Source organism: Peromyscus eremicus, chromosome 14 (genome assembly GCF_949786415.1).
Source record: "Peromyscus eremicus chromosome 14, PerEre_H2_v1, whole genome shotgun sequence".
Classification (NCBI taxonomy): Eukaryota; Metazoa; Chordata; class Mammalia; order Rodentia; family Cricetidae; genus Peromyscus; species Peromyscus eremicus.
This window is the reverse complement of record NC_081430.1, coordinates 78,860,523-78,884,809: the sequence shown is the minus strand read 5'-3', so window position 1 is coordinate 78,884,809 and position 24,287 is coordinate 78,860,523. Positions and strand designations below refer to the sequence as shown.

The 24,287-nt window shown below is 43.2% G+C and overlaps 1 protein-coding gene across 2 annotated transcripts in view; it reads right to left on the bottom strand.

Annotated features, from left to right (window-relative positions):
- Susd6 (sushi domain containing 6) overlaps positions 1-24,287 on the bottom strand; it is a 105,517-nt gene that overhangs the window by 6,244 nt on the left and 74,986 nt on the right. For both annotated transcript variants that reach the window (XM_059279563.1, XM_059279564.1), the window contains 2 exons: positions 4,103-4,300; positions 2,987-3,125 (listed from right to left, as the gene is read on the bottom strand). In XM_059279563.1, coding sequence (XP_059135546.1) covers positions 2,987-3,125; positions 4,103-4,300 — 337 coding nt within the window. The remainder of the gene's footprint in view (positions 1-2,986; positions 3,126-4,102; positions 4,301-24,287) is intronic.

Here is a 24,287-nt window from a genome sequence, read left to right as displayed (position 1 = left end):
CATCTCTCCAGCCTTGAGATCCTGACAGTTTTTTAAGTGTTCAGGAGAGGGAAGATGTGTTCTTTCATTTTCCACACCGAGAGGCTGCTACAAGCTGTAGAAATATGAAGTAGGAATTCAGCTGACTATGACAAAGTCAAGGGCCTTCCAGAGGATAAAGCCAAGTCTTAAGGAGTCTTGGTGATATTGGCTTTTGAATATTAGCCACTTCCTGCTATGAATTTCTCATGTGCTATTGCAGTGTATTGATCATTCTTTCGGCATAGTTTTTCCATATACAATTAAGGTATTTGGATAACAGTCACACAGGCAAGGCTTCCTTCTTCCAGGCTTTTTGTTTCTCCTTTTTAGCATTAGAATCAGATATCTCCTTTAGCTAGCATCCAAGGCCAGGGCTAGCTCCAAATAAAAAGCATTTTATCTGAGATACCTCTCAAACATCCAAGGACAAACGACAGACAGAATAAGCATTCCAGACAACCTGCTAGTCTCCTGAATTAAGGTAAATATCCATATAGAGACACTGTCTAGGCCAGGTGGATGTTAGGTACATAGCTTTGTTTCTGTGCAAATTAAACTCAGACCTTCATTTCTTACACAGCCTTAGTGTTATCTTTAGACTTCCCTTTTGACATTCAAAACAAAAGGGCTTTTTTCATACCAGGTACATCAAGCTGTGACACAGGCTGCCTAGTTACCCTTGCTAAGTTTTACAGTAACAGTTACGGCTCCTAAAGAAATATAGGCAGTATTATTTTACTCATGATCTATACTAACATTATAGACTCCTAACATTTTACCTAACCACTTCTAGGAATGTAGTTTAAGCACAGAAATTCTCTTTTTTTGATATATTAACCGATTTTAGCTCTCAGTTGATCCCACTTCCTTTAACCACTCCCCTTTTGGGTTGTAAAAGAAAGCCTAACAGTCACTGCCTGAGGTAAACTCTTATCCACCTTTATGACCCTGTAAGAATTCAAGCCTTGTGACCTTGCTTTGGCCAGAGAATTGCTGCTTTGTATGGGCATATAACTGAAAGCCTCAGAGACTTGAGAGAGGACTAGAAGAACTAGCTAAGATGAGAAGAGAGCTAAGAAGATGAACGAAGATGAAGGAACGGAGATAGAACAATGAGAGGACATGAGAGGAAGGGGCAGAGAAGAGAACAGGGCTGAAGCTGTGCAGATAGATTTTGACGCAGAAGAATAAAGTGTATGGACTAAGGAGTTTTGTGTAAGTAGATTCATTTGATATCCCTCAGATTATTATCCCTGATGCTTGTAGTGTCTTCCCCTGGACTGGGAGAAATCTCATCAGGGCAGGCACCTGAGGGGAATTTGATGAGAGGCATGTACAGATGCCAGCCTATACTGGCACTACCATTGCTCACAACTCTTGATTTCCTTACCTGTACCTGACAGACACAATCTACACTGCCCAATTCAAATAACATACACACTGAAGACAATTAGCATCCCTAAAAGTACCCAGAGACTGCTGAATAAAAAGGAAACTTAAAAAAGTATTTTTTGCTGGGCATGGTTGTACATGCCTTTAATCCCAACACTTGGGAGGCAGAGGGATGCCAATACCTGTGAGTTCTAGGTTAGCCTAGTCTACAGAGTGAGTTCCAGGACAGCCAGAGCTACACAGAGAAACCTTGTCTTGAAAAACAAAAGAAAATTAATTTATTTATTTAGTGTATGTTGTCCTCTGACCCCCACATGTACACCATGGTATGGCACATGTCCACTCACATAGTAAATATAAATAAATAGTTCCCTTCAAAATACCTCTCTAAGGGGGCTGGAGAGATGGCTCAGAGGTTAAGAGCACTGCCTGCTCTTTCAGAGGTCCTGAGTTCAATTCCCAGCAACCACATGGTGGCTCACAGCCATCTGTAATGAGATCTCGTGCCCTCTTTTGGCATGCAGGCATACATAGAGGCAGAATGTTGTATACATAATAAATACATAATCTTAAAAAAAACTCTTTAAAAATAATTGTTACTCCTCCTTTCTTCTAAACAAAACAAGAGGAAGAAGGAAAAATCACATTCCTACACAGAAATTAACTTGAGGGTAGTCTGTATCTGTAAGTTCCAAATGTGGAGCATTTTATAGAATGTGGTTAGTCTGGACTGCTGTGCCTGAGAGCTAAGACAGTGACTAATGCAGGACTATGAATGAATCTAAACAATCTATTCTTCAAAGACATGAGGTACCCTCAAGAGTTAAGCAACTACAGAGGCCAAGGTAGGGCAGGAGAAAAGTCCCCTATCAGAGATATCCTCAGGACCATTCCCACTGGGGCACCACCATTTGCCACCCCATCTCCTGAGTCTAGGATGATTAATAGATAATATGCTATAAGAGAAAAAGGAGAATCTGCAGATAAGAAAACCCACTTCTTCTGATTTCAGAATGGTACTATGATCCTGGATTCTCACTACACATTAAAACTATCTGAGAAGCTTTCTAGAAAATGGTAAGGCCAGGATCCCACTCCAAATCGAATAAATTAGAATTTGGGGGAAGCTGAGGTGCACTAAGGATTAGAAACCAGGTGTAGGAAGAGGCAGCTTGCAAATACAACCATGTATCAGCCATAAATCCTATCACTGTGCCTTAGCTCCAAAGTATCTCAAGAATGATGCCAATGCTGCTAGACCCACACTCCAGAGACAGGCAGAAATGCTATGGCTTTGAGGCTGGACAGATTGAGGTTCAAATCTCAGTTCTGCAATCATCCTGAGATATAATGTGAATGCCTCAGTTTCTTTGTCTGTAATGTTCCCATCAGGATCAAAGCAATGTACGTGAACCAACAAGCACAGTGCCAGGCACACCCAGGAGTTTACACACAGCCGGACTCTCCTCTCCACTTCCCTAAGATACAGACTAGCAGAGGCTATAGGTCAACAGCTTCCTATAACTGGTCCAAGGTCAGTCTCACGGGGATGCTTGACTAACAGTGTGCTCACCTGCTATGATGGAAAGACTTCAGCTTTGGCTGCAGCAGTACAAACAGCACCACGAGGAGAAGAATGAGTGCCACAGAGCTGGCAGTGGAAGCCACTATGGACAGCGCAGGGACCCCGAGTGACGTGTGCGTTTCTTTGTCTAAGGAAACAAGTCATCACAAACATTTGGTACCCAGAAGCATAACACATGGCCTCTACAGATGATGTAGCCAAATATTCCCTACAGAACATAGAATATTTGACAGAAACATTTATTTGACAGCTGGGCCTTTTTGGGAAAATCTTACAAGGTGGCCTAGGTATTCCCTGAATAAGATATCCCCACCCCCACCCCCCAGATCAAGGGGTACCTAAACTCATTTAACTCTGGAGTTCTTAAAACACCAACAGCATGCTGGCGAACATCAACCATTAAAAAGGCCACATCTTCCTACCACCTTGAGTTCCACCATGTTTCCCCCATATAACAGGATAATTAAGAAGTGGGCAAAATAATACGGTCCTGTTCTAAGCCCCTCAGCCTTCACTGTAAACCCCGTACTGTTTCCCACCCTCATCTGAGGTGTTACGGGTTAAGCATGCTATGGTCTTGAAGCCCAGGTGTGAAGCAGAGAGAAGGCCACACAACACACATTTCCTTTTAGGAATCTGCATTTTCCTGTCATGCAAGACAAGAAGAGGCAGGAAAGATTCTATACAGCTGGGCTGTAACTCCGTAACAAAACTGTCACTTTCTATTCAAGGGAAAAATACAATGGAGGAGACACTGGAAAATATGTTAGCACTGTGCTCGTTGTTCACTATGCTAGTAGACAGAACACAGCCTAAGGTCGTCAGCATCCGACTAGGCAAACAGAGATCCTGACATCAAAGGAATTTTACACAGTCAGGCAGATGCCTCAATAAAGACACAGAGCTTCTCAATGGTTCAGTGGAATGCAACGTGACATGCACCAGCAACCCTAATGATATCCACAAAGACATGGAATACCAAAGAAAGAGAGGCCGAAGGGCTTAACACAGCCAAGGGAGCTCTCAAGAAAGCATGCGCCATTCCCCAGAGACCGGGGAAAAAAGCAGGACCCAGGCAGCACCCCGTTTCACTTGTAGACTGACCTTCATTGAGATGACAGCTGACCTCCATGGCCGGCTTCCACTCGCCATCCTTGCAGGTCAGGTATTTGTAGTCGCCCTTCAGCATGTAGCCTTCTGCACACAGGTACTCGATGACACTGCCTGCTGTCAAGGGGTCTTTGCAGGGCCGGGGGTGGCAAATGTAGCCACCATTCTCTGGCTCTGGGGGCAGAGGGCACACTGCAAAGACAGAGGGAAATGGCATCACAGTGAGGTTTTCAATGGGTATGTGCTCTCAGCAGCATGACCCTGAAATTTGAGGGGCATTAGAACCATCCTTGGAAAAGCCTGTTGAACTAGTATGGAAATAAGTTGTCACTGACAGAGGCTGAAGTGTACCAGTCAGTCTGGCTGCTTACAGCATCTCTCCTCCCGGCTGGCCAGCAGACTCCAGAAAAGTTCTGTACCTGCTGCAATTTGGATCTGATTCTAACTGCGCCTACTAACAGTGAGTCAGACTGAGAGGGGATAAAGCTCGGCAACTCATTATGGCAAGTGTTAGGCTGTTTACAACATCAATGTCAGGAAGGACTCCGTGGTATAATCAAAGCATGAGTTTGGCTTCTGAGAAGATTTCAGAGAGCTTTCCTGGGAGGCTTCCCAAGCCCTGTGCACCTTCTCTCGTCTGCCAGGCTTCACTCGCCTCTGTCCCATAAACTCCACATTTCTCCTCTAGGCATGACAATCTAGTTTTAAAGTCATCTCATCTCTTAGGATTCTGTGCGATAGTTATCGTTTCTTTCCTCTGACGATGTGGACATTACATCCCACAAAGTGAGGCAACTTTTAGCCAAAATTAGGGCAAGGTGAATGTCAACTTGGGACCAGAGTCAGGTTCTCTGATTCTAACCCTGAGCTCATTTTCCCATGAGACCCAATCCCTATCCCATGAATCGATTGATTTGTAAAGCTTTGTGTACCAAGATCACTTCCTTTCACTCTCTCAATCTGGTCAACTAAAGAGATGGCGAACAGGGTGTGGGTGTGGTGAGACTGTGGTTTAGAAAAGCTGTCACAGGATCACAGGAGCTGGAAGGTCTGAGCAGCTCTTAGGAGAAGGGAAACTATTTCTATTTCTGACAGACTACAGAACTGAATCCCAAGCCAGGTAGCGAAAGGAGGTGTGTCTAGCCACACTTGAGGTGTCCTGTGGGGGCGCTAAGGAGCCACTGAAAGGCTGGCCTGGGAGAAGGCAGCATGATCAGGCCCTCATGACCTCCAACTTTCCAAATGTTTTACAAACACAAGATACAACAAAGATTTTTCCAAAGGAAATTCAGTTTTGCTGACTACATGCCAGCCTATCCTTGTATCACAGAGACATCTGTGTGGGAGTCAGAATGGTGGTTTCCTTTTCTCACTTCCTCCAACAGGCTCAGAGTGACTGGGAGTTACACAGGAGTGTCTGACTATCACGATAAGGCCCTGGCTCACTTCCATGTGAAAGCCCCACAGACCACATTCTGCAGCTGTACCCCTGCAGCCTCCCACTAGTTCTGACCCAGAATGCTATTATGCAGGCTGACATCAAGTCTGGCGGGGGAAGGTACTAGATATAAAAAGGTCCTTGCCCTCAGGCTGCACATCCCTAGAGATAGGTAGAAAATACATCATTTTCTTTTGTTTTGTCATTTAAGTACATTTATAATTTTTCTTGGTCATTTCTTGGGATTGAACCAGCAACTTGTCCATGCTAGATAAGCACTCTATCACTGAGACACTCCCATTTACTTTCCCATTTCATTTGTTCCTTTGGTAGTACTAAGAATTGATTTCAGGGCCTTACACATACTAGTATATGCTCTACCACTGAGCTACAGTTCCAGCTCAACAATTTTTTAAAAGTTGCTAATTTTAAACATTGACAAAGGATCTAGAAGTCTGACAGCAACTACGAAACTAAAAGATGAATACAAACACGAGACCCTATCCCCTTGAAGGACACACTTCTGATATCCCTACCACACACCCAGCTCAAAGTCCCAAACAGGAGGGAAGTGAATGCAAACATTTCTGTAATTCTCAAAGTGGTGGCTAAGTCATTCAGGGAGCTGGCCAGCAAATCAGCTGCTTTACTATTTCATTTTCCATCTTTTGTTCAGAGTAGTAAGCTCCCCACAGACCTTCTGACTGACTCTTGTTTCTCTGCAGACTGTGTCTAATTGGTTCATTTCCTGGGCATAATTAATGCTGAACACTCTTCTGGGCAGCTCCTGAGAGTAGAGCAGGCAGGACCCACAGAGGCCAGTGTGCTTGGAAGAGGCTCTCAGAGGAAGGGCTAGGATTCTAGAGCCATGTCTACTCTGCTCCATGTTTCCCTCTGTAAATCCCATAAATAGATAGGATCTCAGTATATATGTGGCACAAAGTTAAAAAAATAAGATGTACAGTGAAAAGCCAGACATCTTCTTGTGCTCTGGCCAATCAGATCCCTCCAAAGACACTCAGCATGTAGTTTTCCCTTATGCTTCTAAAAAATCTCCGCATGAAGACTTATTGTAATATGTCCCAAAGAATGGGATTCCTGCTTCAAGAGAGGGAGCGTAAGAGCAGCAGAAACAACAGCTTACAGGGGGCTCAGGACAACTCTGGGGGAAGTGGCGCCTCAGTGAGACTTCTTTCCATCAGGAGGGGAGGGGCAAGGGGAAGCAAACGCATTGAGATTGGAGAACTGAGTTAAACGCAGAGAATCCAAAGTATCCCAATTTAGCTGAGCTGATTAACAAAACCCTTAGAGAGGACCTTGACTCACAATAAGAGAGGCTTGTTTTATGTTTAAGATTCTTTATAAAAAAAAGTTGAATCTAGTCTAAGGTGGATCAGATTATTTCCACAGTACAGCAAAAATAAACTTGGTATAAAAATTATTTTGTTAATCTAAGAAAGTCACTCAAAGGCAGCAAGCTGGAATACAGCAGGTTCAGCATTAAGATAGTCAGACCAAGGTTCAAGAAAATAAAGAAGTGCCGGGTGGTGGTGGTGCACGCCTTTAATCCTAGCACTCCAGCACTCAGGAGGCAGAGCCAGGTGGATCTCTGTGAGTTCAAGACCAGCCTGGTCTATAGAGCAAGATCCAGGACAGGCACCAAAACTACACAGAGAAACCCTGTCTCCAAAAACCAAAATAAATAAATAAATAAATAAAAAGAAGCTGAGTGGTGGTGGTGCACACCTTTAATCCCAGCACTTGGGAGGCAGAGGCAGGCGGATCTCTGTGAGTTCGAGGCCAGCCTGGTCTACAAAGTGAGTTCCAGGACAGGCAGGACTGTTACACAGAGAAACTCTGTCTCGAAAAACCAAACCAAACCAAAAAAACCCCCCAAAAAGAAAATAAAGAGGTTTTAGAATGAAGGGTCAGCAAACAGAACAGGCAAGGTCACTTTGAGATACCAAGGGCACACATACACAAATATTGCTCTTTAGTCCAAAGAGGAGACTATGCGGAATGTGGCCACGGGCAAAAGATAAAGTATAGGCCTTCAGTGAAACCTGAAGTTCACAGGAAAGGAAGAACATCCAGGAAAACCAAAACCCACAAAGCAAATGAAACACCCAGCAACTTCTGGGAGCCATGGTCCCGGCCAGGAGGCTGACAATTTTTTTTTTTTTTTTTTTGGTTTTTCGAGACAGAGTTTCTCTGTGTAACTTTGCGCCTTTCCTGGAACTCACTTGGTAGCCCAGGCTGGCCTCGAACTCACAGAGATCCGCCTGTCTCTGCCTCCCGAGTGCTGGGATTAAAGGCGTGCGCCACCACCACCTGGCGAGGCTGACAATTTATACCTCAGGTTTTCCTGGACAATTCCTCACTTAAAGAGGGAATTTCAAGCTCTGTTCTTAACCCTGGGAAGACAATGAACTCATCTGATTAGGTAATACTATTTACTTTTTAAGAGGAATAGAAAGCCAGATGACTTTACAGGGGAAAAAATTCATTCTCCTAGCTGCTTCTACATTCTACTGTCTCCCACAGATACTTAGGCCCCTAGTGTTAAATGTCCTTTCTCCTCTGAGACTTTCTCTACAGCAACACTCAGCTCCATAGATTCTGAGTAGAGTAATATCTGAAATTGTCTTGTACCATGCCAAGTACATGACAGATACTGATAATTCTGTTTACTTTCACACTGCAAAGGAAACGGTCAAGGGAAGGGGCTAACCCATCAGAAGGCAGTGTCTCCAGGGGAACGAACACACTGGAGCATTCGGTGACCATCTCACCAGGCAGCAGTGGGAAACCACACTGGAGAGAAATGACCCGGCTGAAGTTTCCACTCTGGGGTCACCTTGACCTAACAGATTCCTCAAAAACCAACAAGAATCCCAAGCCTGCCTTCTGACTGTCCTGCTTTTGTTGTTTTGGTGCCCAGTCTTTCAGGAAGGAGACAAATTAAAACTCATTTTTATAATAGCTCAACAAGCAAAATAAAACTCCAGGAAAGACCTCGGGGAAACAGAACAAAGACTTGAACCCTTTCAAAACAAGTAGGAAGCTATAGAAAACAGGAGTATGCAGCCTCTGGTCTTTAAGGGATTAAGGTGAGAAGGGCTAGCATACATTTAAATATCTAGCGTATTTTCGAAAGACTAAACGAAAGGTTTCTGGCCAGCAGCCACCAAGAAAACACTACACTGTCAAACACAGGAGCCACAGGCTTAACCAACTGTTCTGTATTAATCATTCACTCACAGGTCTGAAATAATACAGTTTCACATTAAAATCAGTGTGTTAGCATTTGGGATACAAATGAGCACAAAGAAATAGGTGTTTAGGTGACTGGAGAGATGGCTCAGCAGTTAAGAGCACTGACTGATCTTCCAGAAGACCAGGGTTCCATTCCTAGCAGCACATGGGGACTGAGGATAGGGAGGGGAAGAGAAAGAGGGTCCCTGGCCCAAGCATCAATTCTAGAGAGGTGATCACTAGAGCAGGGCTGAGGTAGTACTGTTAATGTCCTACTGAGCTGTAATTCCAGAAAACAATTAGAGGGGTTCCTTTCCACATGTGTCCTTGGGAGGCTGTAAAGACTGTAACAAGGCAGACCATAACACTATGAATAGAGCCTAGGGTCCAAATTCCTTGGCTTCTTAGCAGTATGACCTCCTCCCTCCCCTTTCCCCACCATACACCCATCTCCTTCTTTCCTGGTTACCCCAAGTAAAAGCAGCTCTGTTTCATCATGTGTTCCCACTATGATGTTCTGCCTTGCTACAGGCTCAGGTGACTGTGGACTGAAATGGTGAGCCCTTTCCTCCTGTTAACTTGCTTTTCTCAAGCATTTTGTCACAACAACAGAAAGCTAACTAACAGAGCTAGTAAAGGCTAATAATGTTAATGGTCAGCAGAGCCTTAGCGAAAGGAGTCCTTGGCTAAATATTGGAAGATAGGATTGTGGACCCAAAAGACAGCAGAAAGATCTATATGATGGTCATGAAATGTTATCAGGTGTGGTGGCCACACTTGATATAATTCCAGCATCAGGAGGCTGAAGCAGAAGGATTCTGAGCTCAAGGAAAGCCTAGGCTACACATTGAGATGTTGCTCCCACCCCAAAAGCAGTCACATAAAAACCCAGCATTTCGCACAGAGGACCCTTTAACGTTATTTAAAAGAGGACTTATTTATTCACTTGTCAAACTCTTTCTTGATACGTGAAGGTTCAATTTCTACTTCCAGTTTATTAGCAGCAGAACCAGAGAAAAGACAAGGGGATTATAGAAAGTAAAGTTGGTCAAATATGCTGTTTTGTGCAGGAAGCAGTAGTTACTGTACACAGCTTTCTAGATGTACCAAGCACCTTGAGTTCCTTCTACATGAAGCATTTTACACATGAGGACAAGGAGACTCTTCTGAGTTGAGTGATTTTCTCCAAGGCTGACCTCTATGAGCCAGTTCAAAGGGAAGGTGAAAAAGCATCCCAGACAAGTTGGAATTAGAGCATTATAAATAGAGAAAGGGAGAAAGGAGGAGGAAAAAAAGACCATCTGGTAGTGGTCAAAGGTTTCTGTGAGGTATCCTTCACAAGTTGAGTCTTAACAGCTTATGCTTATTGATATATGCCAGGCATTATTCTAAGGAGCTTACACGTGGAACTCCTTTATGTTTCACAACACACACACACACACACACACACACACACACACACACACACAAATTTGTCTTAAATATATTCATAACACAATACAGATGAGCAAATTAAGGAAGAGAACTCAAGATACTTGTTCGATGCTAGCCAGCAGGTAAGGCTGGGACAAAATATTAGAGGGTCTCAGAGTCTAGCTTCTCCTCCAAACCTCAACCTGCCATAGGTGTCTCAGTAAGAAGTTCAGCAACAAGGACGATTTGGACACTGCAAGCAGACACTGAGGTCATTTCTAGGCCTGTTTTAATACGAAAAGGCACTAAACTAAAACACCTCTGAGGTCACTTCTGATACTAAAAAGCTGTCTGAAGTTGACTACGTGGTTAGTTTATAAAAATCCTACAGCCAAGTGGTTTTAAATTGACCTCCGAGTATGAAGGGCTGGCAGCACCTTGTGTCCACGGAGGAAAGAGCTCCTTCAATGGAACAGATTGTTACCACAGGCTTGCTGTGGGAGCCAGAACACAGAAATCTCATTACTAGAAGACACCTAGGGCTGCTTCCCAATGGCTCTCCTGGCCTTCTGCATTACTGATCACTACTTGAGTAGTCAAAAGTCCAAATCAGGCTGCAGTGAGAGGGAATCAAGATGATTTCTCATGCCATTTGCAACCTTCTCATATAAAACAAATCTTCCAGCAGTCAGACAGGAAGCCCATTGTCCAGCCAGAATCTCTTTTCTTAGAGAACTTCCCACACACTGGGGGTAGGGCCAGCCTGCTATAGCACAAGCCTTTCCCAGGGTGTGGATGGTGCTGGGATAGGAGAGCACAGGGAGGAACCACACAGACCAAGGCTGTCTCCCTGCAGCCCTTCCCAGTCCCCATCATCTTCCCAAAGAAAGGCCTAGCTCAAGCCTTGCTCTGGGACATCAGCAACTGGCAGACAAGTCTAGCTAGAGACTGTCCTTGTTTTAGGACTGGACTCCCCCCACCCCTTCCCTCTCTTTTACAACGAGTAGCCTCAGAAGAAGGAGGAAAAGTATTTTCTTTTATTGCCTCAAACATGGCAACTCTTATTACAGAGAGAGGCACAAAAACCCCTTAGTCACTCAGAATAAAGTGTTGTTTACCTTGGCCAAGGGTCCTGACCTTAAAGCACACACACCCAGCTGAAACTCCCACTTTTACAAGGCTGTAGCTCCTGAACACCTCTCCAGCCACTGCCAGAGAGCACATGCTAGAATTTGTCAGTGTGGGTCTACCTTGTTTGTTGCCTTCAAAAGTTATCCATTACAGTCTTAGAAAGATCTATTCCTTGGTTTCCTCATCTAAAACAGGGGGATACAAAGGTATCTACTTCACACAGTTGCTGTGAAGATTAATTCCAATATACAGGACAAGTACCTGATTCAGGGTCTGTTACATACTCAGTGTTCAGTAAGCAGGAACATTTATTTTTCCCCCCTCTGTGTTCCTGTAACAACTTCATTCCTCCTGATAAACTACTACTATATTGTTTTTACATTTATTTTTCCACAGGCCATCCTTCCTCCATTTCTCCACTAAGTGCCACAACCCATCTGTCCACACTACAGGATAGGGATGTGTTTTGTTCATGTTTGGTCCCCAATGCTTCATAAATAACATGACAGTATTTACTAATACTTAGTAGAAAATGGTATGAGCTTGCAAAAGCCTGTCCACCGCAAATCCTGTCTTGCTTCTAACTAGAATGGGCCACGTAATAGAGAGACTCTCTCTGCAAGTAAATCTCTTATTCTCTAAATCGGCATCTAGCTAATCATGAAAATATACTGTCTGCCCAACAGGATCAGGCCACAAAGGATCAGATCATGGTCTTAGATCTCAAACAAATGAATCTGAGTTTGACCCAAGGATCCACTCTGTGGCCTGTCAACTGCCCTGTTTTCCTCTGAGTCTTATTCAATAGCAGTATGTGGTTCTACCAGTGTGATGAGCTAATTAATAAAAACAATGTTCATGAAAATGCTTGTATCATGCTGCACATATAATGGGCACTAAAACATTTTTACATTTACTCCAGAGTAAACTAAGCCCCATATTTCTGAGTTTTGAATGGGGCAGGGCAAAGGCCTTACAGTAGAAAAGGACTATTTCAGAATTGCTTGATGTTTAGAGAGGGGACAGGCAGAAAACATCAGGATGAAGCACTGTGGAAGCTGCTTCTTTGCTCTCTCTTTGCACCATCTCAGCAGCTGAGCTAGCTCCGTTTCCACTCCCCATTTCAGCTGCAGAGCTTAGGCTGCACTTGGCTGACAAATGGCCTCCATATTGCCTGCTACCCTTTTACCTCTTCTTGTTTTCACAGCTCAGAAGGGAGGGAAGAGGAGGCTGGCAGCTGGGCTGGGTCCTTTCCCCTTCTCACTGCTATGATTGCTAGAAGAAGGGGGCTAGGAGGGCATTCTCCTTTATCCTGCTACTCCAGGTCCAGGCCACCAGTCTCCCGGTTCAGTGAGCTATGCCCAGGACAGAAAGATGACCACAAAGATATTCTGGGTGTGCTAACATATTACTGTGCTACCTCTGGGTGGTAGAGAAAGGTCAAGAGAAATCCGAGGAGTTTATATTTTTCCTCAGTAGCAATGGCTACCCAGTCTCACCTCCTCACCCTAGCTCCTACCTAGCTGTTTAATGATATGCTTTAGCCCTCCAGAATCCCATCTGCAGGAGGAATCCCTAGACTGTGATAATAAACTGAGGGCTTCCAGAGAAAACAGAGTTAGAGTCCTGAGTACAAAGGTCAAAGTCGGAGCTTCATTTCCTCTACCATCTAAAAGCAATGTCTAGGCATGACCACCTAAGAAGCACACACTTAAGTGTAAAACAAACTTAATCTCTGTTGTCCCACGAGGTGCAAACGTGGAAGAGAATTAACATTTATCAACAGGCACCACATTGATCTTACTCAATTCTCCCACCCTACAAGGAAGGTAGAATGAGAAGTTAGTCAGACTAAGAAACTAAGACTCTGACAAATTTAGTAATGACCTGATAGAACATGGCTACTAAATCGTCAAATCTGTATTCAAATTCTGATTTTCCCTTATGTGCTAATGGAATCTCCCCGATTACAAGATGTCTCAAAACAAAACAAAACAAAAAACAACACCACCCCCCCCACTGCAATATATCACATGGGGATAAGAGACATGAATACAAGGTGCTACAACTCCTGTCTAGAGTAGAGTGAAGATGGGTTGTTTGCTTGTAAACATAGAGGCCTCCTGTGTTCACATATCAGCAGGCAATATTTCCCAGCAAGGCGGGGGAGAAAAGGCAGTTTCCTTCACTACAGATGAACTATTTAAAGATCACAGATACCAAAGCTACACCTTAGAGTGGTGGGGGCATTTTCAGAAGTGAAATGCAAATTGATGTTCCCACTAAATACAGAGTACACAGGGCCACTGAGGTACTTCTACTGAAACTCAAACAGCCCTACCGTGTACCACCAGTGAACCAAGCAGTGCATGCTGCTTCCACTGGCTCACGAGGCACTGGTACTCACAGAGGCCTGGACAACCAGAACAATGAGGCATTCAGTAAATCCTAGTCATGGGTGGCCATAAAGCTCTGCTGAGGCAGTGGCTACATATCCTTGGTGTTTGAAAAGCACTCACAGGAACTAGGGGGTAGAGATCTGAACAGTGTTTTCTCAAGGAGATGAGACTCAGTCTAAGATATATATAAGTGAGCTCTGTGCACTCTGCAGAGGGTGTGTGTCTGTCCACCCTCTCATGAGACAGGGATAACAGGATAGGAATGAGATGGAGGGTGCTATCAGGGGTATAGGCCTTGTCTTGGTTTTTTCCAGAACCAAAACATCTCAGGAACAAGGCAAGGAAAGTATATGGGTAGAAAGAGTCAAAAGGTACAACATCCCAAGATCTGGGTATTCTTCCCCTTCCACTTTACAGGACAGTGGTTCTCAACCTATGGGTCTTGACCCTCATAGGGGTTGTATCAGGTATTCTGCATATCAGATATTCACATTGCTACTCGTAACAGTAGCAAAATTACAGTTGTGAAGTAGCAATGAAATAATTTTATGACTGGGGGTCACCGCTACATGAGGGACTGTATTAAAGGGTCACAGCAATTGGATGGTTGAGAACCACTGCTGTCGGGGATGAAGTCTCAGCTTTAAATAATGTTAAGCCACAAGATTCTGAATCACCTTGTCTCACATATACATCACCATAAAAGCAGTTTGTCATGGTTTGATCTGCATGTCCCACATGGAGAATCTGTGCCAGCCAATCGTGAACAGTGAGAGTATTTATATTGTTGTTGTTAAGGGCTGTGAAGTCTTTTGTTTCTTTGTTGTTTTGTGCTGCTAAGAATTGAACCTAGGGCCTCACAATACTATACAAACACTACCACTGAGTAGCCCAGTCCTGTCTGGTTTTGTTCTTGTTGTTCTTCCCTTCTGTCATCCAATGATGACATCCAACAAGGTGACCATCAGGCTGCTCTGCACAGGCTCAGAAAAATCCTTTACTCTTCCTATGCTCTTTCCTAGTACTCCTTCCATGTATTGTTCTCTGAGGAAGCCACACTTAGTTTTCATTTTAAATTATGTGTATATGTGTGTCTCTGTATGTGTAGGTGCCTGTAGAAGTGGTTGTGAGCAGCCAATGTGGGTGCTAAGAACCAAACCTACTCAGAGCAGTAGGTGCTCCTAACTACTTAACATCTCTTCAGCCCCACTTAAGTTTCTCTCTTTTCTTTGAGACAGGGTCTCACCATGAAGCAGTGGCTGCCTGGAACTCGCTATGAAGTCCAAGCTGGCCTTGAACTATAGCCAATCTAGTCTAAGCTCATGCAGAGTCCAAAGCAAGTGCTTGATCATTACCAAAGATCTAGGATTTGCCTGTTCTATGAGCCTGTACTTAAGCAGTCTGGCTTTGGAATGTGTCCCTTGACCATCATATAAAGCAACCTCAAAACGGCAATTTGTGAGCCTGCGTGGTGGCATAGATCTGTAATCTCAGTACCTGAATAGGCTGATACAAAGTTCAAAGTTGGCCTGGGTTACACAGTAAGATTTGGTCTTAAAATAAACCAAACATATACATACATACATTAAATAATCTGTCTGTATCTGATTTGTGAAACTTTGGGCCTAGACAAATTATACAGTCTCAATTCAATGATTTATTTAGTATTATGGTTTTTGTTTGTTTGGTTTTGGTTTTTCAAGTCAGGGTTTCTCTGTGTTACAGCTCTGGCTGGCCTCAAACTCACAGAGATCCACTTGCCTCTGCCTCCTGAGTGCTGGGATTAAAGGTGTTCATTACCACTGCCCGGCATAGTATTATGGTTTTTTGAGACAGAGTCTCTCTACATCTGTCTGGCTGTACTGGAACTCACTATGTAGACCAGGCTGGTACTGAACTCACAGAGACCTGCCTGCTCTGCCTCCTGAATGCTAAAATTAAAGGTACGTACTACAACACCTGGCTTATTTATTATTTTTAAGACAGGGTCTCACCATGTAGCCTTGGCTGGCCTAGAACTCTCTATGCAGACCAGGTTGGCTTTAAATCAGGCTGAAGATCATGACCCTGTTCCCTTCAGCAGTGACTATTAAATCCTGAAAAGCCTTTTTTTTTTTTTTTTTTTTTTTTTTTTGACTGGCCAGTCTAACAGTCCTGGTCAGGAGATATTATCTGATGGAATCTCACCTACTCTGTGTCTACAGATGAGCCTTACCTACTCTGTGTATCTACAGACAGTAACATACAGATGCAACATTTAGTAAACAGAAATATTCTTTAATCTTGTATCTTTCTAAAGATTAGATTTAATAAGCTTTATCTAGAAGACAATAAAAAAATTAAGAGTCTTCATCCTATTGTTACTGGGAATTACTTTCCTAGCAGAAATTCCTTCATTAACTTAGAAATCATCTATTGAATACTTACTATGTCCCAGGGTAGTGCTACAAATTCAAGAGCAAATAATATAGCATCTGTCCTTGAAGAGAATCCAGTCTCTCCAGGGTTATAGACAGAGTCCTAAGTAGGTTACAGTAATAGTAACATCTCCTCTCTGTTTAAGCTTCAGAGTTCACATAAGGATTACATGCATCCATCCATTGCCTTGAGGAGGTTTTACTAAGTCCCAAGCACTGTGCCAGGCAATGGAGGAAGGCAGGTAGAATGATGAAAAGGGCAGAGGCCCTACTCTCTTGGGGACTCGTGTCCAATAAGTGACCACAGCATAAATTAGTATAGGATACAAGAAGTTTTGAAAAAGGATTAACCCAATGGAGAAGTGATGAGAGGAGATGGAAAAAATCAGAGTTCCAAGTGGAGGGTACTAGGACCTGTGACCACAGGATAAAGAACCGCGACAGAGATAAGTAGAGCAGGAAGAACACACTGGGGGTGGAAACAGGGCAAAGACAGAGAAGCAAAAAGAGGTGGCTTGTGTATAAGAAGTAACAAATATGTCCAGTATTAGCAGGAGACAGAGATTTAGAAAATCAGTCTGGTAAACTAGGTGTTGCAGCATGTACCTTTAATCTCAGCACTGAGAAGCCTCAGCCAGGATGCAAGTTCAAGCCAGCCAGGTCCACATGGTCAGCTCCTATCTTAGGGGAAAGCAGTGTGAGGGATGTCAGGCTGGTGTCTGATGCAGATCATTAGGGAAGGCCCTAAATGCAAGACAGGAATGTGAACTTTTGGGCTCTTCCCCAAGTGATGAGCATTCAAAGAATCCTTTTAGCCCTAAAATGTAGAAGTGCACTGCTCACAGTAAAATGCAAGTCTGCTTTATGGTACCAACCCTCCAGAAGAAGCCAAGCGTATAAATCTGCTTACATACTCCTGAAATAAGTGCTTCCTGATGGAACTGGATGTGCAGGAAGGTAGAATGAGGAAAGAGGGAAGAATGGGGAAGTACGTCATCCTGCTACTTAGGTTTGCAGGGGGACAGGAAAAGAACTGGAGGGTAATGAGAAAAGGAATATAAAGATGACTCGGGGTCAGTTTCTTTCCCAGGACCTGTCACATGGCAGCAGATGGAGTGCATCCCTAGAGGACTGGATTCCAGAAAGCAGCTGCTCCCAGTTCTAGTTCTAACAGCTGGGGTCACAGGTCCTCTTTGCACAAACTCAATGCAGAATCATCAATGGGTCCCATTGTGCCTGCATGTCAGACTCTCCTATCCCAGGCTTATGCCCTACATGTACTTGGAACAGAGGATTGGGAAAAAGAACATAACTTACTTTAAAAGACTCCGTCTGTGAATTAATAGAAGATAAGAGAATTATAAAAACCTAATTTTACATAAATTATCTGAAATTTTCTAGGAAAATGAAATGTTAATTGTCTCAGACTAAAAGAACGTGATCATAAAACAGGGAGACAGAAGGATAGAGGATAACTAGATGAAAATCACTAAATGCCTCTGGTTCTCTTTTTCTTGTCCAATGCATTTTTTGCCTCCAACCAAAAAAGCAGGCTAGACATTTCAGTATTAGAAGAGGGATTAAAGAATCCATAAAATGACTTGTATATACACAGAGGAGTATAACTGTATGATTACATAATTAAGCATATTAAAGTATTTATACTGCTGAGACTAAAAGCTCCTTCTCAAAGGCATTCCACCAAAGTTGAAGGGGGAAAAAGAAGATAGAATATACAGCATCTAATTGCAATCTTCCACAATGCCAGACATCCCCAGCTGGTGCCACAGCTGAATTCTCTTAATTAAAATCTTGTAACAGCAAGTAGGAAAGACACTGTATACTTATCAACTCTTCTCAGTGACCGGCTAGGCATTGAAGAGGCTCCGAATACTATTACAATTAGAGATTTTTCTAGGACAATGGTAACCCAGTGTGGGATATTAATTAGTTTTTCCTAAAAATCTTATTATTTAAAGCACACACTTAACAACTCAATACTCACAAAACTGAGGACAAGGGCTAGAAATTAGAAAAGGTTCACAGTTTAGGAGCTGGTTTACTGTCTGATGGTTCTCTTGACTCCTCAAACTTGAGCCTTTTCAAGTTAGAGAACAATATTTGAACAGGGTAGCATTTATTTTAGACTTGAAATCATGGGTTAAATATATCTAAGTGGAATAAAGATGATAGAAATGAGTACATATGAATGAGTACAATGTGCAGCCATTAATACATGAAGAGGCTAGGTACCCACACAATTTATTTCAGTTCTGGAAAGGCCTTTTATATTTACAAAGAAGTTTTATTTCTGTATGACTTAAAGTTATAGTAGAACCTGTCTCCCTACTTCCCGAATGGTCCCTCAATGCCACACAATGGACTTACATATTAAAAGGAAGTCCTGTTCTCAGCCAGAAAAAGACACTAAAATGCCTAATTATATCCCGCCTCTGGACTATAACTGGGGACAGTACAATCTGGGTATCTCACACAACAGTATGTAGCTGTGCATGTGTTTTCTTCTTCATAGCTAAGCAGGGAAGCTGACTCACACTCAAGTAAATATTCTGCCCACACTGCCCTCCCCTCTCACCTCTGGCACATTCACTGACTAAATTCCAAATTTTTCAAGTATGTATGTCAACTTTATAAGACCTACACTTTTTATAACTGGAACCAGCAATTTCATTTACCATTTTCAGTTTAACCCTACAAAATAAAGGTTCAATTCTAAAAGATCTGCTGCAGAGTAGACAGACCAGCAACATAGGTCAGAGTATGAGTCTGCTTTCAAAGTATGATGTCGAGTTCTTTATCAGCTCCTGCAACTGTCCAAATTCAGAGGCATTTGGGTATTGATTTACAACAGACCAGAAAGCAGGTTGCTCCTAAATGTCCAGAAGCAAACTGTTCAGTTTTGCTTTGGAGGCCCTCACTTGCAAGGGCCCAGAGTCATTGTGATACAACTAGAGAAAATATACTCTTAGGTACCCTCAACAGCAAAAGAGGAATGTGGCTATGACCAAGGATCTCTGGCATTCAGCATATACCCCTGCATTTTCCAGAAAGCAGGCCTGCATCCATAGTCAGAGGTTTGCTGTGCCTCATAAGGAAAGTCAAGTTAGTCAGCACCTATACAAGCTTGCTACTCTCTCATGACAGCTCATCCTGGGCTGCTCCAGCTCCTACACTTTGTTGAAAGACTTGTCAACTATGCAGATAAAGTCCTGAAGGTGCTTCCAGTCAGGCATCCTGGTGGAATAGTATTAGGAGCACAATAGTTTCTTCTCCAGCTGGGAGCAGCTCAGCCTATGGCAAACAGAATCAGTGTGCTCACTTCTCCATACAAGTGGACAATGTCCTCTGAGGTCAGTCCTTTGCCTGAGAAACCAAACAAAACCACTCAGCTGAAAAGGGCACATATGTTTTAGGGCTGATCCTGGACTCTAGGCCTGGTGCTTCCTCCTTGAGCCCTTCCCGAGTACCCTCAATCTTCTCAGAGTAGGACAAAATTAGGCAAACTGCAAAGTTCTGTAACTCTGGCAGATGAGGGCTGTTAACTCAACCATGAGATACTTCACACGCAAAACCAAACAGAAGCTTTCAGGAGAAGAGAAAGTTTGCTCTTTAAGGGCAGACAATGGGGCAAATGTTAAAAACTCAGGGCTGGAGAAATGGCTCAGAGGTTAAGAGCACTGCTTGCTCTTCCAAAGGTCCTGAGTTCAATTCCCAGCAACCACATGGTGGCTCACAACCACCTGTAATGAGATCTGGCGCCCTCTTCTGGCCTGCAGGGATACGTGCAGACAGAACACTGTATACATAATAAATAAATAAATCTTAAAAAACAAAAAAACAAAAACTCAGGGCTCCTCCTTAGCACTTCTTTTGCCTTACAAGCCCCAAATTCCTTGGTGGAGCCTCATCCTGGCCTGGCAACAAATGGGGCTGATTTGCAAAGAAATGCTCACTTTCTAGGGCTACAGGCCATGCCTTGGGTCTCTGCCAAGCACCTGAGCCAGGTCTGTAAGGGAGTGGCAGCTCTACCCAGGACCAGCAGCTGAAAGAGAAATGCATTCACTTTCTGCAGGAAATCATTTTACCTTCCCCGTTTCTATGAGGAATTAATATATTTTTGAGATGAATGTGTTTATGCTTGTTCATTCCTACAGAATCTCTCAATTAATATTAATGTTTCTAATTTCTATTTCTTACTAAGAGCAACAGCTACATTCTATTAAAAACACCTTCTTGCCAAACAAAACAGTTTTATTAGCCGGGCGCTGGTGGTAGTCTCAGCACTGGGGAGGGAGAAGCAGGCAGATCTCTTGAGTTCGAGGCCAGCCTGGTCTACACAAAGAAACTCTGTATTAAAAAACAAAACAAAACAAAACAAAAAAATCCAGCCGGGCGGTGGTGGCACATGCCTTTAATCCCAGCACTTGGGAGGCAGAGGCAGGCAGATCTCTGTGAGTTCAAGGCCAGGCTGGTCTACAAAGTGAGTTCTGGGACAGGCTCCAAAACTACAGAGAAACCCTGTCTCAAAAAACCAAAACCAAAACCAAAAAAACACCAAAACCCCCAAAATAAATAAATACATAAATAGAACACCTTTGACTTATCTCTTTTAATTTAGTCAAAACCCAAAGCTCCCCAAACTTCTTATTGAAAATTTGTAAGGGGATAGATACAAGGGAAGACTGTTTCACTCAATGTTGGCTAGGGTTTTCAGACACACTCTTTCACTGCCAACCATGTACGAGGTGACTGATGTCCCCAGGACCTGGGCAGTAATCTTTAGCCAAGCTCATCCTAAAATGATCACATTATGATAGACTCCACTGGGATTACTGGGAACTTCACCTCCACCTGGAGCAGGACCTCGTTAAAGCTTTACTCAGAGTGGTGGTACCCAACAGCTGATCACAAAGCCAGCAACCACCTAGGGCTTTACCTGCTAGGTCCCATGAGAGAAACTGGTACCACCACTGCACATCACCCAAGACAAAGAAAAAAGCAGCAGCCTCCTTGTCAGCCACCCCTCTTTCCCAATGCCTAACTTTAGTATTTCCTTCTCAGCTATGGGCAGTTGGCATTCTTTCTGCTACCCACACAGAGGCACACTCCACTATGCTCTCACAGGCTAACCTTCTCTAAGTACATTTTCCCTCACGATGTTTCTTTCAGAATCTTTCAAATACTGCCAATTTCTTTCTATAAATCTCAGGGTTTCTGCCAAATATGTGCCTTTCCACAGTGAACTTAAACCCAAATCAAACACTAGATGTATCTTAGCATCTCCTTCAGAAATTTCCTTCTCTGAACTCATCTCCAATCTTGACAACCAAGCACACAACCCTACAATATTATGTTCACTATTTTAAAGTGTGTGTGTGTCGTCCTTGTCCAGAAGCCATGAGTTACTCATGCCAGAACACCTACTTTCACCACCTGGAGCACATTAAAGCCACTGGACAAACACCAGACAGAACCTGTGTCCAGACGGCAGATACCTCTCATAGACAAGCCATGTGCTTAAAATACACCCAAGGTTCTTGTTTTCCAGGGAACCTCTCCTTTCTACAGGCCACTTCTGACCCAGTCCTAGCCAATGCTGAGACTTCTGCCTACAGACAGCTCACATTCCAACTTGCATCAAGCATCAAACAAAAGATTTCACAACCCCACCCTTGCTGCAGGCTCCAAAGCTCTTAAAAGGCACCCTGTTTAAACAAGAGGTGCTGTACATTTTTGGGAAATGATGAAGCAACTTCCCATAAGAGAAAGGAAAAAAAGCCCCTAAGTGCAAAAATGGCTTCTTGGAAACCAGAACAGCTTCCCTGCCAAGGCAGAGAGAAAAGGATTTGACATCTAGGCCCTTCATCCTTGGCAAAGCTGCTATACAGGAACAGAAGAGATGAGGCATGCAGGGAAAAACAGGAACTCTGTGTAATTTCCAGAATCCTAGCATAATCAGATGATGCACCTACCCTTCACGATCTCTCAAGTCCAGCCCCTTTTTCTCCTCTTTACATATCTTAAACAATGGATGTGGTCAAAAAACTTGAGTGCAAATGCAATCACATCAGAGATACATCTCAGCACTTGTTAAATAAAAACAACTGTACAATGACTTTTTTTGGAGGGTGGTAAAATACTTTTGCTATAGTCACACTAATTTTTTTTTTTAAAGAGGAAAAAGAAAAGGGAGGGTACATTTTGCATTTCATATACTTGGTTAGATTATAAGGTGGTTTTCTCTTATTTTCTTTTTTATGTGCATTGGTGTTTTACCTGCATGTATGTCTGTGTGAAGGTATCAGATCCTGGAATTGGAGTTACAGACAGTTGGGAACTGCCATGTGGGTGCTGGGAATTGAACCTAGACCCTTTAGAAGAGCAGCCAGAGCTTTAAACTGCTGAGCCATCTCTCCAGCCCTGATTTTCTCACTTATATTAGAGTGGCTGGTTTCAGAGCAGGTACATGTATAAAACTAGAAAAAACAGAAAATTACTATCAATCTGCTTGGTATGCAAGGCTTATCAAATCTCTCATTATTTTACTTTTAAAACTACTATATTACTATGATATTGGAACTATTCTTCAATCAAGTAAGAAGAAAGAAAAACATCACCCACAAAGGAAATTTCCCTCAGGTTCCTGTCTGCAACACTACCCCCCACCCCCTGGTCTTGGTAACACTTTATACATCCATAAAGCATTTGAGAGGGTTCCAATTCTACTTCTTTGGCATAAAACCTCTACCAAACCTGAGAATTCATTTTCATTTAGCCTGTTTGCCTGGGTTAGATGTTGAAACACAGTGACCCCTAGCATTTTCCTGATGGCTAGAACACATGACACCTCCCCTCCTTTAATGTCTCACTTATCTCATCTTTATAGCAGCTATTCTCAATAATGAAAAGGTCATAAACAAGCTGCTAAAGAAAGCCCAACTCCACTGGATGTACAGAATTCCCACCAAGTGTCTCTGTAGGCTCTCTTCTCTCTAGTCCATCCTCCTCTACTGCTGCCATTTGGGCCCTAGACCATAAGTTAGGAGCTTCCTTTCTGGATAACCACATGGATTCCTGCTACGAAATAATTTCAGAAAACAGAAGTTAATCTGCCTTAATTTTGTTACCCAAGTTTATTAAATTTTACTTTGAACACTGCTGTACCATCCAGAATTCTTTCTCTGATTGGAGCCTTCCTTAAGGCAGCAGTAACTTAAAGACAACTCACTCATCACTTTTAAAATATACCAGATATCAATTATTAATTTTTTCTGTCCCCCCCCCCCCCAGGGTTTCTCTGTGTAGCTTTGGAGCCTGTCCTGGAACTCGCTCTGTAGACCAGGCTGGCCTCGAACTCACAGAGATCCGCCTGCCTCTGCCTCCCAAGTGCTGGGATTAAAGGCGTACACCGCCACTGGCCTGCTCAATTTATTACTTTTTAAAATGAGCAGTATGTGTATGTACAGTGGGGAAAGGGAGAACTTAAGTGTTTCTCTGAGTCTGTTCAACGTGCCCCCTCCTTGCAGGCAAGCTACACTGAAAGATAATTTATCAGGATGTCCTCCATCAGCTGCTTAAACTACAAGTAAAAAATCCTCTTTTCCTGCAGCTACTAAAAAAATTGGGCTGCAAAATGTCAGGGGCCAACCCTATAAATAGAATTTACGGGAAAGAACTTGAGGGAAGGGTTAGAGATATATCATCTTTCTTCCTCTAACAAAGCCACAACTAAAACAAAGACAGAAATTAACTTGGAGGAGTTAGGGATTTAGTTCAGTCATAGTGCTTGCTTAGCAAGCACAAGCGCCACCCTGCCCCCACCCCCAGTAATTGAAAGCTTTATTTTAATTGGACTGGCCGAGTTAACAGAGAGACTAAGGGAATCATCCCCTCGAAATGACACAGTTGAGTTTTGTGGAGTCTGAGAGACAAATGGAGAGGGACATCTGAATTAGAGAAAACAGTGTAAGCAAGGCACAGGAGGCACAGGCCATGATGTATGATAGGGATGCAAGTTCTAGACAAAAGCTAGAAGGAAAGATGAGGGTTATGCTGCTATGGAATGTGATCTTATCATAGGTTTAATAAAACTGCTTGTGTGTAAT